The sequence below is a fragment of the Arvicanthis niloticus genome, chromosome 2 (assembly GCF_011762505.2).
Source record: "Arvicanthis niloticus isolate mArvNil1 chromosome 2, mArvNil1.pat.X, whole genome shotgun sequence".
NCBI classification, from domain to species: Eukaryota; Metazoa; Chordata; class Mammalia; order Rodentia; family Muridae; genus Arvicanthis; species Arvicanthis niloticus.
This window is the reverse complement of record NC_047659.1, coordinates 128,100,954-128,120,562: the sequence shown is the minus strand read 5'-3', so window position 1 is coordinate 128,120,562 and position 19,609 is coordinate 128,100,954. Positions and strand designations below refer to the sequence as shown.

Sequence of the window (19,609 nt, the reverse complement as noted above, 5' to 3'; positions counted from 1 at the left end):
GCTGAGAAATCCCCACTGAGTGGTGGGGTTCACCAGTCAATCCACTGGATCCCTCTATCCATCTGTCCATCTACTGGCTAACCTGGTCATCTGTCCATAGGCTCATCCCCAGCCTTATGTATCCACCCACCTACACATCCATCATCCAGCCATCATTATATCCCATATCACATTTCCTGTTTACCCTATGCATCCATATACCTACCTATCTACCTACCTACCTACCTATCTACCTACCTACCTACGCATCCATCCATATATCCATCCATCCATCCACCCATCCATCCATCTATCTGCCCTACCTACCTATCTATGCAGCCACATGTTCAACCAATGGTCTATTCACAATAAAAAAAAACTGGTGAGTATGTGCGTACAAAGTATTAGGCTGTCTTACCTATTGGCATCTCATCCATGGATGTCCTGGCACTGAGACTAGCTCCATGGGACACCAACAGTTCTGCCATTGGCATCTACAACACAGGAAGAATTTCATGTTCCCCATACCCAGGAATCAGGAAGCCTAAGAGCTGGAGAGAGTACCCAAGACCTCTTAGAATGTGACCCAAAGAATGGTGGAGGAAAGGTGATTCCCAGGGAAGACCCTGGACCCTGGAGCCATGAGAGGGCCCTGTCAGAAGTGATGGCCCTGGCACCTCTTCCCAGTATGCCTGGGTTATACAAGGAGGAGAAGCAGCAGGAGGAGTCAGTCCTAATTCCACAGCTGTTGGGTATGTATGGATGGTCACATAGGCTGAAATCACATCTGGGAAACACTCTAGAGAAACCATGCAAAGCAGAAATCAAGGGGGTTTTCTACTGGACAGATCTGATTCTCATCCAGTTAGGATGCAATTGGCCAATGTGTCTGCAACCCACACCAAGCCTCCTCATCTCCCACATATTCATTGTAGCCATTGGCTTAGTGGGTCCTAGTTCTCTTTCACCAACTACCAGCCCAAAGGACTCAATCTTGTGCCTGACTACTATACAGTGGGTGGGAAGTACCTGTCCCCAGAAGGCTGCTGCATGCAGAGGCTCCCAGCCATCCCAATCCTTCACGTCCACACGCACTCCGTGGTCCAGGAGGAGCTCGGCGGCCCGCAGGTATCCATTGGCTCCAGCTATGTGTAGCTGGAAGAGAGGAAAGGAGTCAGTGTTCCTAAGAGGTCTGGCTACACATTCAGAGGCAGAGTGTCCTTTCTCACCCCAAGCCTCAGAGCATCCTTGGGACCAAAGAATGGGACAGAATGAGGTAGCAACACCAGCCAGGAAGGTTGCAGGGGATTGCTAAGTGTGAAATAAAGAAGTAGAAAGGTGAGGAGAGACGGGCTCTTGACCTAGCCCTGAAGAAGGCATCTCAGGGGTCTAAAATGGTCATTTGAAAATGTACCTACCTATTCTTTGACATATCTTTCTTTTATATGTGGGATCTGGTTGATCTGCCTTTGAACACACACCAGATTGAGTGACTCACTTCTAACCAAGATGATATTACAAAGTGGTGACAGTATATGATTTCTGAGGCTGGGGCATGAAAGGCATAGCTGCTCCTACCTTATGCTCTCTTGGATTCATCTGGGAGGAGACAGTCACCTCAGGTAGCTCTGAGGAGAAACTGTAAGGAGGAAAGAAACTGAGGCGTCTGCCAGCTGCCAACACTAACATCAGTTGTGCAAGGGAACCATCATGAAGGAGACCAACTTCAAATGTGACTTCAGCCCTGGTCAACCTCATGGGAAATGCCAGGTCAGAGGCACGCAGCTAAGCAGTTTTAATTCCCTGTGGCACGGAAATGTTGTGTTTATGTTGGGGATTTGATTTGTGCAGGTCCCTGCCAACAATTGGTTTTTTTGACTGGTCAATAAAGAGCCAGCAGCCAATGGCTGGGCAGGGGACAGAGGCGGAACTTTTCAGATTCCTGGGCCAGAAACGCAGGAGAGGGAGAAGAAAAGAGTCGGCTGTGAGAGGGGTGTAGGATGGACCACTCCATGAAGAGTCAAGAGGGTAAAATGGCTGAAATGTAGGTGCAAAGGGAAAGTGGCCCCATGGGAGGGCTGCCCAGAAGGAAACAGGGCAGCAGAGATAAAATATAGATTTAGAAAGTGTTAACTCAGGAATACTGGGAGTGTGTGCTCGTCGCGGGGAGGGTTGGAAGTGCTCAGCCATTGAGCTAGTTAGAGCATATTAAATATAAAGGTTGCAAGTGCATATCTTTCATTTGTGAACCCAGAGCTCTAGGGCGTGTGCAGAGCTGCGCATGCACCCGCCAGGAGCTTAGAGTGGACTTTAAATATTTACTGCTACATGTTATTATAAAGAATCTACCCTATAGGACCAATTGTCATGCAGCAATAGGTCACTGATACCTGTAGAGGGAAGACTCACACTGCCTATGCTGAGGTCCCAACTAGTTCGTTCATTCATTCATTCATTCATTCATTTATTCATTCAGTTAGTTAGTTAGTTAATGAGAAAAGGTCTTATTCTGTAGCCCGACATAGTTTTTATCTTGCAACAGTTTTGCCTCAGCTTGTACAAGGACTGGGATTATGGGTATGAGCCACCACTGAGGCTAAGGCCTTAACTCTTCTATTCAGCACCACTCAAGGCTGCCTGCCATGGCTGCCCCCAGCGGACCTCAGTTGTTCCACTTGTCCAATCCCTCAAAAAGGAAAGTGCTTAGCACTAGGTGGCAAGCATGGCACAGGGTATGTCCTGAGAATGAGGGTAGGAGGGAGGAGGTGGGACAGGGAGAAACTACTGTTCAGCCACAGAGAGGGACAGAAGTGACAGTCTGGAGAGGCCAGCTGAAGACTGGGAATGATCCAGAGGATGGGAAGGATTTGGGGGTCTGTGATGAAAGTCACTGGGACATCTAAGTCATAGCTCAGAATAAGATGTGGCCCTGCTGGCCACATGTTTCCTCCATGAGGAGGTTGCTCTGAGGTCCTGATAAGGGCTGGCTTTCCTTTTTTAATTTTAAGAATAAATCTATGGTACGATGTCTAATTTATATGTCTGATGCTTGCCTGTTGTGGAGAATAGAACCTGCTGGCCAGCCAGATACCTTAGAGCACAGGGTCACAGCAGGTACTTAGCCAGGAAATAAAAAGTATGATTCATCTAGGGATATTGCTGACGAGGAGGAGGGTTGCTGGGGCCTGGAGTCCCATCACTTGGAAGGCAGAGACAAAAGGATCATGGACTCAGTGTCAGGATTGGGCTGCAAGATCCTATCTCGAAAATGAACAATAAGGCTGGAGATACAGTCCAGAAGCATAGCATTTGCCTAAGGAACATGAAGAGATACAGACACAGAAACAGAGATATGAGGGAAACTGTTATCAGTATATACCGAGTTTTCAGATTGTGCTCAACACCTGCTGAATGTCACTCAGTCCTCTCAGCTGTCCTGTGAGGAAGACACTATTACCTCCAGTGTTGTAAGACAGTTGAATCACACTGTGAACCCTGAGATTGTGTTGTTTTCTGCAAAACCCTGTTTCGAGTCATAGTGTGGCTCAGCCCTTAGTATATACATTTAATCCCAAACAATGAAGGTAAAGTAAGTTTGTGGAAATAAGCACCCATGTTTGAAGGTGATGCCTAATTGAGTGGCAGACAAAGTGATGAATCAGAGAAAGATTTGACAGAATAGGATATGCCCAGTTCTCACAAGAACAGAGAGGAAAGAAAGACTACTTAAGAGAGCAATGCAGAGAGGAAGGTTGAACAGAGACAGGTTGCAGAGAGACAGAACAAGCTAGACACAGGATAAGACAGAACAAGCCAGAGAAGGAGACATCAGAGCCAAGCCACAGAGCTCCTGACACACAGCCCCAGGTGAGAAGGCTGGACCTTGAGCCTTAATCTTCTATATTCCAGAAGCAACAGGGGGTCTGGAGGAGGCCCAAGGTCTCAAGTGTATAGGATTTCACCTTACCAGGAACCAGATCCAATTCAGCCCTAGCTGGTCTTGGTTCTGGTTCTTGTCCCCAACCCACACCGCCTGTCTGGTCCCCTCACCAGAGTGGCACCCTGGCCATCTATCCAGTCGAGATCCTGGCCTGCTGCTATCATGCAGTGGATGTCTGAAATCATCTTCTGCTCAGGAGCTGCACGCATCTCATTGATTTTCTCCTGCGTGATGCCTGCAAGGAGGTGACAGGTGATTCAACAGTGTCACGTCTGGGTCCCAAGCAGAGAGGAAAGAGCACACAGGGAGGACACAGCTCCTGCTCCCCAGAGTCTGCCAGTCGCCCAGTGCACAAATATGCCCAAGATCTTTGTCCCCAGGTCTGCTGAACACAAACACCATGGGTTATCTCACAGGGCAAGGCCCATTCCTGCCTGACACCTAGTAGGCTTCTTATTAACATCACTCACTTCATACCCACTGTTCTACCTGCTAAGTTGGAGCACCTGCCTGCTCACCTCCAGTTGTCCCAGTCGCTGCTTTGCCACATTCTTTAGGTGCTGACCTCTGTCACCTCCCCAGCCAGTGCCCACTGGCCACCCTTTTTGACAAGGGTCTGTTGCTTTCCTTTCTCTCATACACACAATGTGTTTTCAGCACATTGTGAATACATAATACATAATACATTCTTTTTGTAAGAATGAGAAAATCAGTGAAGACACCAATTTCAAATAGAGACTTGGAGAAGAGCTAGAAGGACCCAGCAAGACTTTTGCTTTTTGTTTTCTGAGACAGGGTCTCACTCTGTAGCCCAGGCTGGCCTCTGACTCGTAACAATTCTCCTGCCTCTGCCTGATACATGCCAGGATAATGAGCATGAGCCATTCCAGCCCCAGAGAGGCTGGGTAACCAAAGTGTGCCTGTTACTGGTGGCTACTGCCTTAAGGAGAGAACACAATGGCCCATTAAAAACAACAACAAAAATAAACCAGGGGATCAAGTTCCCTTGGGTAGAATTTGGGGGGCAATCTGTAAATTCGAAGGGATTAAAATAAGTGACATGCCGATTTTGACTAACCTTTACATAAATTAGCATTTCTTATCATCAGAACAATTAGCAGTGCCCATGAGCCTATGGCCAGGAGAAACTCAGGGTAATTTCATCCCACATCATCCAACCCTTTAAAGAGCCAATGGTTTCTATGTAGCACATTTTAAAATATTTTGGTAGCTACGTTGAAAGAGGACCCATCGACTTCCTTTAGACTCCTATGGCCTTATAACTTCATTGCGGAGTCCACAGCTTCCCTAGGTCGGCACAAACGCTATTTTAAAACTTTCTACAGGACATTAATGGGCGAACGCAGGTGCCAGGGGGTAAGGAAGACAAGTCGATAGTGACCACGAAGATCTGGGGAGAATGGTGAGAGGAGGACCGGGCAGGACCTCGGGCCACAGCTGCAGGTCTGGATTTAAGATCTTTTGTACAAGATGGCACTTCGCAGGCATGCACGTAGGGAGCTGGGACTGGCAGGTATCACTGTTACGTGCACTTCCCTCTAAAGCTCACGGTGAGCCAAGAACAGCCCACATCTTGTTTATCTGGGCCCCTGGCAGCCAGCTTGGTGCCTGGCACTGAGTAGCACTCCCAAATGTTCTTGACTTCTCCCCATGTTCCCAAATGGGGACACATCTTTATGGTGAGTGTTGACTGGATTGATTGTCACAGCTGACAAACAGGAGACGAGGCCAGCTGAGGCCGCCCGCGTGTGTGGGTGACAGGGAGAACAATATCTCCCTCTGCACGGCATGTGTTCCAAGGCCCTTTCATGTCCCTGTCTTTTAACCATACAGATGACAATAATAACAAGGACCTGTCCCAGTTATTGGGAGCTGAGCACGAGGCTGGCAGGTACAGCGCCAGCTACTGTGCTGTTCCCATCCATTGGAACCACGCTTACTGCAGTACCGAACTATGCCCAGGTTATAACATACTGCTCCCCCTTGCCTTGGTATGCCATGCAGGTCTCGATGACATCCAGGGTGGGCTCATCCTCGCACAGGTCATATGGCATGTTTCCATCAGAGTTGACAGCAAGTAAGTCAGCCCCACTGCAGAGAAAGGGTCAGAGTGAGAGACGAGAAGGGGTGTCTGGGTTGGCCTGTCTTCTCATCCACAGCCCTGCCATACTCCCCAGCAGCCATGACCCCACCGAGACGCATCCCTGTTAAGTGATGTTCTTCCCTTCCCACCACATATCTTGGGAATGCAGTGTTTCCGAATCCCAGGGTCCCAGCAGGAAAGGACCAAGGTCTCAGATGAGCTCCATCAGCAGAAAGGTACTTCCAGACAGATAGCAAAGCCCTCTTTGGTAACACTAATAGAAATGATATAAACAGGAGCAGGACCTCTCACCCGCTACCTCTTGAAACCAGGCTAGATGTAAGTCCCTTGCACACATTATGGTGATGAGTCTCCCCAAGGGGTGCTACTGTGTGGCTCACCTCACTCAAGAGCAGACAATGACTCAGAATGCTTCAACCACGTGTCTCAGGCCACACAACTTATATGATAGGGCCAAGATGTAAATCCAGGTCTCTCACAGGTCAGCCATGTTCTATGCCATGTACTATTCCATGTTCCATGCCAACCTTCACCAGACTGCCTATACCTCCTCTTTGAATCCCTTACCCAAAGAGCTGACCAAGACATGGGCAGAACAGAGCTCAGGGGCACCTTGGAAGAGCTGCCCCTTCAGGGTAATGGCACTTATGATGGGTAATCTAACATGACCTAGAATCTGCCTGAGAAGAGAGGCTCAATGATCAGGTTAGCCTGTGAGTGTGTCTATGAGTGACTGTCTTGATCACTCTAATTGACATTAAAAGACTCAGCCAAGAGTGAGCAGCATCATTCCTGGGTTTTGGGCCCTGGCCTGTGTTAAGAGTCGAGAACTGAGAGTGCTAAACAATCTGTGCGATCATTTCTCGCTGTCCCTGAGCGTTGTGACTAGCTACTTTAAGTTCCTGCCTTCATTTCCCACAAGGAAGGACTGTAACCTGGAACTGTAGGCCACTGCATAGATCCTTTCTCCCCTAAGTTGTGTTCTGACAGAGTATTTATCCCAGCCATGGAGATGAGAGCAGTACCCAGGTGTGGCTGCACTCTATGGCAGAAATCCCTGGGTAGCCGTGAACACGATATGCAGCTCCGTGGGTTTTCTCCACCACCCTGAAAGATCCCAGGAGGCCCAGGAACGTCTATTTTACACTCATGCCTCAGGTGGTTCCAATACAGATCAGCAGGAAAGTACAGGAAGCAGCCATTTCCCCTGACCCCAGGGACCTCCTGGGAGGCATTGATGGGTCTCTGATGCTATGACAAGACCTGTTCAAATAGTAATCTGCTCTCCAACCCTCATCCCTGAACTCTGATGCTATCTCTAGGACCCCACCCACTGGCCTTGCTTTCCTAGACCACGTGCCCAGAGCCTGGCACAGGACCTGTTGTTCAGGGTGTAAAATGGGGAACTGGGAAGACAATAGGAAAATCCCTTTAAAAATTAAAAATGGTTATCACAGAGGCCAGCAATTCCACATCTGGGTATATTTCCAAATGAATGGGAAGCCGAGACTTGTTCACGGCACCACTGTGCACCGCAGCCAAAGGGTCGCAGCAACCAGCATCCATCAGTGGACAAATGGATACACAGTCTGTCTCTGAGCCCTCTTCAACATGGACGAACCTTGAGGACATTGTGCTAAGTGAAATAATCCAGTCATGAAAAGATAAACATTGCTTGCACTTAAGTGAGCTGCTGGTGCAGAGACAGAAAGAGAGAGGAGAGATGAGAGGGGGTGGGGGTGGAGAAAACAGTAGTCTGGGGAAGGGGAGGTGAGGACAGGAAGGGCATAGATGGGGGTGGGAGGAGTCATCCTGGTCAATAGTTGTGGACTGTGCAAGGTGAAGCAAGTTTCAGAGATAGATAGTGGTGACAATTCTCAACAAGGGGGACAGCATGGGCTGTACCCCTTAACATGGCCAGAAGTGCAAAGTGTACTACGCCATTGGCATTGCGGCACAAAAGCTGTAAAAAAGGAGTAAAAGTTGTAAAAGAAAGAGACAGCATAGAAAAGATGGAGCAGTCAGGAGTGCTGGGGAGAAAGAGAAAGCAGTAAAGACACGGAGATAGAGAAGGGAAATTTGGGGAATAGAGCGAAGAAAAGTGATGGTCAGGGAGGAGATGGAGGGGGATGGGAGAGCAGGAAGGAAGGCAAGGAGGAGGACTAATGTGCATGGGAGATGCCATTGTGGACGGGGCACACAGGCTGCCCCAGGGAGGGGTGGGCACGTACTACTGAACGAGGATCTTCACCAGGTTGATGTGGCCGCACGTGGCTGCCGCGTGCAAGGGCGTCCACAGCTCGTTGTCCTTGGCGTTCACGTTCGCACCGTGGGAAAGCAGCAGCTTGACAATCTCTTCAAAGTTGTCAATGCAGCACTAGGAGGGACACAGAGGCAGAGTGAGGTCAGGCAGGGCCCGTGCCCTGGTGGGGACACATCACACACTCCCCACAAGGGATCCCAAGAAGGACGGCGGAGACGGGGCCTGAGTTTGAATCCAGCTGTGCTGCTTCTGTGTTGGAAGTTCTGCCTGTGACTTTGGGTGAGGCGCCTTACCTCTTAGAGAAGTTAATAATGAGAAAGTTAAAAATAGCCTCAGCAAACGGCCCGGTCAGCTATAAAGTGTTTTTATGAGTGTTAGTGGGGCTGCATACAATTTGAATGAGCTTCTAAAACTCTCAGACAGCTGTCTCTAGGCAACATCTTCAGGGGACTCTTAACTCATCTGTTAGCTTCAAGCAGGACTGCTCAGGTGCGTTTGGGGGCTCTGCCCACACCCTTCTTTGGTGTGGCGACCTCCAAGGTATAGCCCTGCATCCCTGTTTGAACTTTTAAGAATTTCAGATCTGGGAATGCAAATCTCACAGAGGTCCCCAAATGACTAAGACTCCTCCCACAGGTTCCAGGGGCTCTGGCACAGGCATGTCACAGAGACAGCCTGCTTGTGCTCATACCTGGATGGATCTGTGGGCATAAGTGGATGAGCCCCAGTCAAGTGGGAGGGTCCAACCCTGCAGCTCCCCTAAGAGAACACAGGATCCAGGGACAGGGAGTGAAAGGCTCCCCACGGGACACTGCCTCATCCAGGGAGAGCAGAGGTGGGGACAGAGGATGGGTCAGTGGCCACTCTGCAGGTGTATCAGAGGACGTGAGCTCACCTCTGCTGCCCAGGTAAGCCAGGTTTGGTTTTCAGGGCAACGGGAAACATGAAGGATAGTGTGTGTGTGTGTGTGTGTGTGTGTGTGTGTGTGTGTTGCATCCAAATACATGCATAAGCTTGTGCAAGGGCACACACACACTTTGAGAGGGACAGAGAGAGGCTATGTTGAAGAAGTCACCTAGTTAAGGGATAGTCTTGGCCTGGCCAACATAAGTAACAAGATAGACAGGAAGGAAGGAAGGAAGGAAGGAAGGAAGGAAGGAAGGAAGGAAGGAAGGAAGGAAGGAAGGAGAGTATGAAGGCCAACAGACAGAAAGATCAGGGGCACCTGTGTAAGCCCTTGACCCCAGGTGGGTGAGGGGCAGAACACTACCACAACCCCAAGCATATCCCCAGCCAGCCAGGACTTTGCACCAGAAAAACACACAGGAATGGAGCAGCCATATGCACAGATGGTGCACAGAGTCAGTTCTTTCTGCCAGCTGGTCTAGCATGGTTAGGTCTGAAGATAGTTTTCTGGACAGACAGGGAAAGATCAGCCCATTCTATTGTCTCATAGGGCAAGAGAACCGTGCAGTAGCACAATATAACCGGTAGAGGGAGACACAGGCACTGGAGCCAGGCATTGGTAGAAAGGAAGTAAACAGTCCTTTGAAGTAAGGAGACAGGACCAGGGATTGCATACTCAAAGCTATGGAGTCTTGTGGGAATGATCCCAGGACTGGTGCAGGGGTGTCTATGAGGACGAATGGCAAGTGTGTGGGGGAAGGGAGAGCAGGCCCTGCAGTCATGGTGGAACCACTGATTTCTGCCTCTTCACTTCCCACATCCAGTAGACAGTGAGCATTTGCTCCTGTGTGTCTGTCTCCATCCCTGCGGCTCAGCACCCATCATCTCTACCTCCAGATGCCCTCTGCCTCTGCTGTACTGTTTCTAGTCCTGCAGCGAGACCTCGGCACATCTCAGAAGGTTCCCCTTGTCCAAGAGGCTCAGACCAGAACTGCCTGGCCAGCCTTCAGAGGCTCTGCAGGTATCCCAGCCTTCCCTGTTGTGTGAGGCAATCAGTATGCAGCGTGGAGGTCACAGCACGACACTTCATTATCAACAGTAAATGCTGATACTTTTGGAAGACCTATGAGAGCCAGGCACTGGGCAGTGCTTTGGCCATTCAGTGCAGCATCTAACACTCAAAACAAGCCTGGGGGGTGGGGGGTGGTCCTCTCCTCCCCACAAAGTCACACACACGGGAAGAAATAGATTCGTTCAAGATTACAGCCAACACTCTCAGTAGTAGGGAGGTAAGGCAGTAGTAGGATCATCGTTCAAGGCTAGCCTACACTGCATAGCAAGATCCTGCAAAATTTAATAAAATAAGAAAAAGAAAGGAAGGAAGGAAGGAAGGAACGAAGGAACGAAGGAAGGAAGGAAGAAGAAATGAAGGAAAGGGAGGAAAGGGAGAAAAGGCAAAAAGAAAGAAAGGAAGACAGACAGACAGACAGACAGACAGACAGACAGACAGACAGGCAGACAAACAGGCAGACAGGCAGACAGACAGGCAAACAGGCAGGCAGGCAGGCAGGCAGGCAGACAGACACAGGGTACCCGCATGATAACAAAACCAATCTATAAAGTCCAAACAGCCTGACTCCAAAGGTCCTGTTCTCTACCTGGCCAGCCCTGCTTCCTCTAATTACTCCCTTACATTCAAAGGCTGAGTAGCTTTCTCAAGCCTCTGTGTCCTCTCTGCTCTAAATGCTGTTCCTTTTCTTTCTGGCAAACTCTTACTCATGCATACAACAGTCAGACTCCTAAGCTCTTACTTCAAGTCCCAGCTCAGGTGTTCTTCCTCTTGGAAGCCTGTCTCACTTCTCCTTTGAGGCAAGCCACCAGCTTCAAGCTTCAAGCTGCACAGATACCTCTGCTTCCACCGTGTGAACGCTGACCACACGGCGTCACCCCAGCTGTTATTTCTAGGCCTGTGGTCACATCACACCACACAGTCTGTAAGCAGGGCCGCTTACAATCTGTCCCTAACTTGACACAAGAGCAGGTGAGCAAAAGGGACTGTTGAATGACCCGAGAATGAGAGAGTTCTTGGGCCAGCCTGGGCAGATGCCTCCTAAGGACCATCCCAAAGTGGAGCCCAAGGCAAGTGTGGCAGGGGTAGATTCAGGGGAGTCTACATAAAATAAGCACAGACTCTGGACAGTTCCCTGTCCTTGTGTGTTCCCAGAGGCTCAGTAGCCTCCAAGAAAAGCTAGGCCTGAGGAAGCCATGTGATCAGCAAGGAAGAAAAGGAGGTAGGATAGTGAGGAGTAAAAGAGATCTCAAATTCAAGGGAGGGCCCCCAAAAGTTCATGAAGGCAAAGATAGCACCTAGAGAGAGCCCCAGGGCTCTTCTAACCATAGTATCCAGATAGGCGAGGCTACTGCTGTTAGCCCTGGCTCTGCCATGATTCACCATTTGACCTAGAACCCAGAGATTTCACATCCAAAATGGCCCATCTGTGTTTAAATTCACTAAAATTAAATAAGAGTTAGAATCCAGTTCTTGTCACATTAACCACAGACCTCTGTGGCTACTATGCTGGTCCATACAGACGCATGGAACATTCATCCCCATCTTTGTGAAAAGGTCTACAGAATAGAGCTGCCCCCCCTCAGTTTCTTGAGATGTAAACCGGGATAACAGTGTTTCTGAGGATGGCTATGAAGATCAAAGTGGGATATAACGCTGAAGTGCTTTGTGGAGTAGGCACATGATAAACTGTAATCATAACAAATATTTTTTTTAAAGATTTATGTATTTACTATGTATACACTGTTCTATCTACATGTATGCCTGCAATCAGAAGAGGGCACCAGATCTCATTATAGATGGTTATAAGCTTCATGTGGTTGCTGGGAATTGAACTCAGGACCTCTGGAAGAGCAACCAGTGCTCTTAAACACTGAGCCATCTCTGCAGCCCCATAATTCAGATCTTTTCAAAGGAGATTATTTAAAAATCTTTAATTATGTGCCTATGTTGGCTTGTGTGTATGTAGGCATATACGTGTATGCATGCGCAGGTGCTTGTGAAGGCCAGCAGAGGGGGTCAGATCCCCTGGAGCTGGCGTTACAGGTGGCTGTGAGCCTGACACAGGAGCTAGGAACTGAACTCTGGTTCTCTGCAGGAACAGGATGTTCTCTTAGCCACGGAACCTTCTCTCCAGCCTGATTATGCCACAGTCTCTGGTAAGTGTTGATCAAGGTTTTACAGCTGCTCGGTCCATCCTCGTACAACCCAAGGAGGTGGAGACTATTTCTCCTTTACAGGTGAGGAAACTGAGGCACAGAGAGCTTAAGGAACTTGTCCAAGGTCACATACAAGTGAGTGACAGTTCCAGGCCTCAAATCTAACTCTATCCTTATGGCTATCCTATCATTAGGCCTCTGGCTAGTGAATACTACCCAGCCTCAGTGGTTGCCTTTTAGGTCTCAAATCCAGGATAGACCGAGGATCTCGCCTCTGGAGCGAGATCAGCACTCCGGAGTGAATGAAGCTGGAATTTGGGGATGGGGGTTTCCTTGGGTAAGACCCAGTGAGGTTACTGGGGCAGTTGCCTAAAGTGTGGGCGCCTGAGGCCCTGGAGGACAGTAAGGGTCAAGAGCACATGCAGACAGCCCTCGGGCTCAGAGCTGAACGCTGTGGGCGGGGCCTTGTCCCAGCATCTTATGGGTAGATATGTGTGGCTTGTCTCTGTCCATGGGGTTCCAGCTGCCTGGTTTCTCCCCACCAGGCTACCCTCAAGTCCGTCTGCTCAGAGACTCAGGTGATAGGCACAGGGAAGCATCAGGTGTGGTCTTTCACTGATTCAGGGTGCACCTGCTGAGTGTCCACCATCTGCAAGCATGAGGAAAGATGCTGGAAGGCAGCAATGGGCAGAAGATGCAGGCTGTGCTATAGTGAGGCTCAGCTTCTGCGATGAGGTCATCTCAGAGTGTCACACTAGTGCTAAACGACAGGAGAGGACGGGTCCCTTGGAAGAAGAGAGTGCCTCTGTCACAGCCCAGCTCTCAAGCTCTTGCTGGGGACAGGAGCTACTGAGTGAGTGCATGGGCAAGGTAAGACAAATGAAGGGGAGGAGTCCACTGTGGAGGACATGAAAGGCGGAGACCAGGCCTAGGAACAGAGACTGGACAGGTCAGGCCTCCAGTGCAGAACAGCCAAGATTCATTCTTTACCCTCAGCATTAGGAAGGAGACACAATAGAGCTTTGAACTGGAAACTTTCAGCTTTTGGAGAAAGAATTCCGACAGGACTGACCCTTGGGGGCTAGAGTAGTGGAAGACAAAGCTTCCACGTGGGCAGTGACAGCCAAGGCTGTCCTCAGGCAGGGAGGGATGTACCACACTTCCTTGGAAAGATCATGTGTTTGATAGCACCCACTTCTTGGCCATAGGTCTTGGCCATGTGACCCTAGACAACGAAACAGTCAATCGGCCTTGTCCTCAGGGCGAGTGGGATGTCCCAGTGGCTGTGAACGCTCTCTGTCAATTCTCAACTTGTACACCCTGGGAGGACACAGTGAACAAAGAGCCCCTGTCCCCAGAGCCTGTCACTGCATGTGTGAGTATGTGCACCCAGGAGCTCTGAGGGCCGGTCTGTGACAGACACAGGCATCGCCAAAGGACAAAAGCCTTCTAGTTGGGCTCTCTGTGTTCCTGTCTCACGGCCCCTCTTCCCTGAGGATTTGGGGAACGAGTTGTCAGGGAGCAGAGAGGCCAGGGGCCTGCTTACCTGGTGCAAGGCTGTGAGTCCATCCTCATTGCACAAATCAGGGCTGACCTTGTTCTTCAGGAAGTAGCGTACTGCAAGATGAAAGGACAGGAGTGAGGCTCCTGTCACTCACTTGTGGGAACCCAGCAAGACTCACCCTCCTCCAGACCCCATCATAAATGCTCTTATTTATTCCCAACAGAAGGGTAATGAGATGTTAATATCATCCCCATTTCACAGATGAGGAAACTGAGGCACAGAACCACTGGCCACACATACAAGTGCTGACAACTGTCCCGTCTTCCTTGGTACTAGACACTGATGTGAGCACTGTGAGGGTTTGTTTTTGGCAGTGCTGGGGGTGGACACTAGGCAAGTGCTCTACTGCTGAGCTATAGCTCTGACCTTTTTTATTTTGAGAGAAAAATCTTGCTAAGTAGCCCAGGCTAGCCTGGAACTTGCTATGTAGCCCAAGAAGATCTCAAACGTACAATCATCCTACTTCAGCTTCCCTTCAGAAGGGCTGACTCACCAGAGATGCCTCTACTCCTGGCTAAGCTGAGAACTTGGCAAGAGTTGTCAAATATGAAGTAATTTTTTGTCCCTAAAACCTATACTCTGGAGTCTTACTGACAGGACAATCGTGATCAACATACTTCCCTCTCACCACCTCAGTTTTCTCATCTGTAAAGTGGGAATGGTGTTAACTCTACTTTATATTGGGTCATATGATGTCAAGTTGAGCCATGTCTGGGGCTCAGCACCAGTGATCAGTCCATGATTCTGTAGGTGTCTTTGGCTATGCCTGTTTTATTAGCATAGCTGTGTCTCGTACACACAGTGGCTTACCAATAGGTGTCAATTGCCTTCTTTGGATCTACTAAGCCTTTGGGAAGTAGGGGTAGAGGTCCTAGACTTTAGGTGCCCACACACCTATCACATGTATATATGTATATTTGTGTGTGTGATATGTATATTTGTGTGTGTGTGTGTGTGTGTGTGTGTGTGTCCATGTATGTGTGTTACGGGAAGTGAGAAAAACCAGAGTGTACAAATAGCATTAGAGAGCCCCTCTCCCATCTCCTCAGTGTCCTTTCTCCTCACCCTGTCCCATCCAGAGTCTCAATGTTGGCTAGAAGCCATGTGCAAAGGTTTTTAAAAAAAAAAAAAAAGAAGAAGGAGGAGGAGGAGGAAGAGGAGGAAGAAGAAGGGGAAGGGGAAGGGGAAGAGGAAGGGGAAGAAGGAAGAAGGAGAAGGAAGAAGGAGAGGGAAGAAGGAGAAGAAGCAGCAGCAGCTGATGCTGCTGCTAACCTGAAGAAGCTGACCTGTCTGTCAGCCTGCATGGGCCCATCCTGCTCAGCACAGAGGGATTCCCTTAGTCCAGCCTTCAGCTGTCTCTCCCTATGGAGGGAGCTACCCACAGGTCCGGCAGCAGGGCCCACTGGAGCCCACAGCTCTCTCTCTCTCCTTAGACCATCTGCTGTCTAAGCAGTGCTAGGAGGGCTGCCCTGGCTTCAGCTTTCCTAGGCTGAACACTGAGTAGGCAAGTGGGATTCTGGGCCAGAGGCCTGGATGAGGGGCAACTGCCTGAGGACAGGTAAACAAGCCAGATATACAAGCTGCTCTGTGGGAAGGGCCACTGTCATGGTGCTGATGAAGAGGGGCATGGGAGCCTACAAGTGGGAGAAGCAGGTTGGCCACGCCCTGTTGAGTCTTCTCACACCCCACTCACATGGGCCAAGGTCACATACCAAACACCCAAGGTAGCCAGTGTGTCCTGCCAGTAGCTCATACAGGCAGGCAGGGCTGAGGAAGTCTCCTCAGTAAAGTGTCTCTAGTGGAGGGAGCAGGTTAGGAGGGAGTTGTGTTACTCTGCAGGACAACTGTCAATCAACGGCCTCAAAGGTGGCAGGGAAAAGACAAGGATGGACACTGGGATAGCCTTCAAGTCTCAGGAGCAGGGGTTGAGAGAGTTGCTCGGTTCCATCCTCACAGACCCTGCTCCTAGACCACAGTCCACTGCACCCTGGCCTCAGCATGGACAGAAACTTTTGTGAAGGGGAAACTGAGGCCTCAACTTGGCAAGAAAATGTCTCGGGTAGACTTGCCCAAGACACACTGCTACCAAGGCATATATGTGACAAGACTTTACACAGTCCCAGCCAGATGCTTCAGCTGCTTGTCCCCTAGGGAGACACATCTGGCTGCCGTGGCTATTTAAATTGGAATTAATATGCATGTAAAGCCCAGTGTCCACCACTCTGCTCAGCAGCCACATCTGGTACAAAGTCGAGAGAATAGAAGTTAAGTGTGCCTAGCTTCGTGAGGACGTCTAGGGGGACAGTGCAGCCTTCAGGCATTACAGATGGAAACCAGCCTCATCACAAAATGCTCAAGCCCTTCTCGGAGAATAACATCCTCCACCCCTGCCTTCGATACGAGGTCTTGCATGATACAATCCCGGCTTGCGGGTCACTGTCTTGCCGGATTCCACGGGGCGCCATTCACATTGTGGTTTGGAGTCTTGAAGCTGTGCAGTGAAGGGCTTGTGAGCTAATCCTGTCTGTCTGCCTCTCCACCTTCTTTTCTTAAGCTCCTAACAGTTTTCTGCAACAGTCATTTGTGTCGACTACAAAAGCCACACTTCCTCTGACCTCTGAGCTTCTGCAGAGAAGATTCTCATTGCATGGAAGACTCAATTATCAATTATCTATCCATCCATACAAATATCCAGCAAGCCAGACATCCATCCATCCGTCTATGCGCCACCATCCAGGCACTCTCCCTAATAGGCCTCTAAGCATGTGTATAATGGCACACTACACACATACATGTGCACACACATGTGCCCCATTCCACATCCTTTAGGGCTCATTCAGACTCCCTGGCCTCTCCTACACACTCACGGATCTCAGCATCTCATAGACAGCCATCTCACAGCCCCACCCACATAACTGGGTAATTACAGTTTTTGTATCTTTCTGCATGCTGAACCCAGGACCCCAGCCTGTGAGATAGTGCCATCCACATTCAGTGGATTTTCTCAACTCAGATAAACATCTCTGGAAAAGCCCTCAGAGACATGTCCAGAGGTGTGTTTCCACCATGATTCCAAATCCAGCCAACAATGGAGATTAATTATCTCAGTGCCTTTCCCATCATCTCAAGTAGCCCTGGGCTAGACCCACCTAAGTTACCGACAAATGGAGCTTAACTAAGGTGGACTGAAACATGAGTGTTGTTAGCAAAGAATCCTTCATCACATGTGCTTTCATGTGTTTGCTTTAGGAGAACATCCTCTCTCCTGTGTCTGCTTCAGAGAAACGTTCCTTCACGAGTCTGCTTCCTTCATCTGCGTCCACTTCAGGAAAACACTCCACATATTTGCCCCAGCAAAACACCATCCAACACAACTGACTCCAAAGAACCCTTAAGCTTCTACTTCAGACATTGGCTGCAACAGAAGCTCTGCCCACATGCAGGTGCCTCCTACAGAGCTTGGTAACTTAGTAGGTGGGTCTAGCCCAGGGCAACTTGAGGAGATGATGGGAAAGCTACTGAGATGATAAATCTCCATTGTTGGCTGGGTTTGGAAACACACCTCAGGACATGAGGGCTCTTCCAGAGAGGTTTACCTGAGTTGGGAAGATCCACTGAATGTTGATGGCACTATCGCATAGGCTGGGGTCCTAGACTGAATAAAACAGAAAAAAGAGCGGAGAACCAACATTCATCATTCTCGGCTCCCTGACTGGATACAACCAGCCACTGTTCTCTCCTGCCATCACTATTTCCTTACATGGTGGACTGAACCCTGGAACTGTAAGCCAACTTCCTTCACTAAGTTGCTTTTGTCAGATGTTCTTGTCACAGGGATCAATAATTACTAATATAGCCACAGACTACCCCAGGTCCAGCTGATATCTGGGTTGGCAGTTGTGTCCTAAGCCTGACAGATGGTTCTGGGGTGAGGAGAAGTAGCCATCATGATCCTGTCCAGAAAGTGTATCTAGAAGGTTCTGCTCACCTGAGCAGATTTGCATTGTCTAGAGCAGATGATGGCCCAGGCTTCCGGTCCAGAAAACTCTGTGGCAGAAAATAAGCATCAGCTGCCAACAGCAGCATCCACACAGTAATTATTGGGGGGCTCTCTGCACTGTGTGGGAGCCCAAGCCGTGTAATTACCCTGAAATCGGGCAGTTATTTTCATCCCAAGAAGTGGGACAGATCATCTCCAGCTTTAAGACACCCTGAATACCCATGAGCCGAGGCTCTCACTAGGATGCCAGAGCCTGGCTCTGAGCCCAGCTCCCTGGAGCCAAGCCCCACCACCCAGCACACAGCCAGCTTCCTTTTCTCTGGGCTCAGCAAGAAGAGGAACTCTGTGCTTGTCTGTTCAATGTCTTTGGTTTTTTTGAGGTACTGGGACCTAGAAGCCAAGGCTTTACTACTCAGGTCCATGAACCAAGCTGATGGCTGACAAGGGGAGCCAGGGGATGCTCTAAGGCAGACTGAGCATCAGATGACCTCAGGCCTCCACACAGACAGAAGAGCTCCAGGCCCCACAAGCAGGACAGAAAACCCACAGCCTGGTGATGGGTCACCTACACTGTTCATCTCAGAGCGGCAGAGCTAAGTGTCCCCTTAGACTGCAGAACCCACTGCCTGCATCACAGCCTGTGTAGCAAGGTCTGCAGATGCTTCGTTTTCAAGGCTCTGCAGCTTGCAGCTCCACATAGGGCTACCCTCTCAACCAACTCAGAGGCCAGATTATTTTCATCATAGTCTATGTGAACAGAGTACTTAGAAGTTGCATACAGCCTGCTCAACTAAACTAAGATCCTGCATTTACCTCTCCGGGCTGAGATCTTATTATATGAGCATCCTTAACAACCTGGGGAGGAAATTTGTGGGTCTAAGGCTCAACAGGGGCTCAGGAAGCACAAAGACAAAAAGGAACATGCTCTCTTCTCTATCTGGCAGTCCCAGCCTCTCTCCTGGTTGTTGCATTTGAGGCTGCTCCCTGCCCACCAGACCCGGGCTTCCAGACTTTGCAATCAGTTTACCAGAGTGAAGCATCTGTTCTCAAGTATGGGGTTAGCTGTGGCCTTGGGCCTTCAGGCACTTAGCTATAAAATGGGGATCGAAGGAGGACTTTGTTTTTAGGAGGCTGTGAGGATTTAGGAAGAGAAGTTTAAGTGCCTCTATTACCAGTTACCAGGAGAATAAACACTGAAACAAACTGGCAAGCTGCACCTGGGTCCTACCTGGGCTGGGCACTGGGTGCTGAGGCTGTTGCCATGGGCACTGAAAGTCACCCACACAGATAAAAGTGGCTTCTCTCAAGGGGGGCTCTGACAGGTACTGGTTAAAGACCACAGAGAGGCCCTGGAGGGCACCCCTCTTCTCTGATGGGCAGAAAGAACACCACAGAGATGGCATGAGGTGTTTCCTGCTCCCCTCCCCCACATATCTCGCTTCTGGCTCCCCCCAGCCCCCACCCACCCACATACACTACACCCACACCTCCCAGGCAATCTGGCTGGAATCTGGGCCAGCAAGGCCATCTGCTCTTTGCTTTTCCAGCTGCAATACTGGGCTGCACGAGGGCCTTCTCTGGAGAAAGCTGGTAGCAGCTGTCTT

The 19,609-nt window shown here is 49.7% G+C and overlaps 1 protein-coding gene across 2 annotated transcripts in view; it reads right to left on the bottom strand.

Moving 5' to 3' along the window:
* Nucleotides 1-19,609, bottom strand: part of Ppp1r16b (protein phosphatase 1 regulatory subunit 16B) — a 96,033-nt gene that overhangs the window by 10,338 nt on the left and 66,086 nt on the right. For both annotated transcript variants that reach the window (XM_034496472.2, XM_076930156.1), the window contains exons 3-8: nucleotides 13,988-14,058; nucleotides 8,276-8,421; nucleotides 5,928-6,031; nucleotides 4,030-4,154; nucleotides 1,009-1,134; nucleotides 398-473 (exon numbers count right to left, since the gene is read on the bottom strand). In XM_034496472.2, coding sequence (XP_034352363.1) covers nucleotides 398-473; nucleotides 1,009-1,134; nucleotides 4,030-4,154; nucleotides 5,928-6,031; nucleotides 8,276-8,421; nucleotides 13,988-14,058 — 648 coding nt within the window. The remainder of the gene's footprint in view (nucleotides 1-397; nucleotides 474-1,008; nucleotides 1,135-4,029; nucleotides 4,155-5,927; nucleotides 6,032-8,275; nucleotides 8,422-13,987; nucleotides 14,059-19,609) is intronic.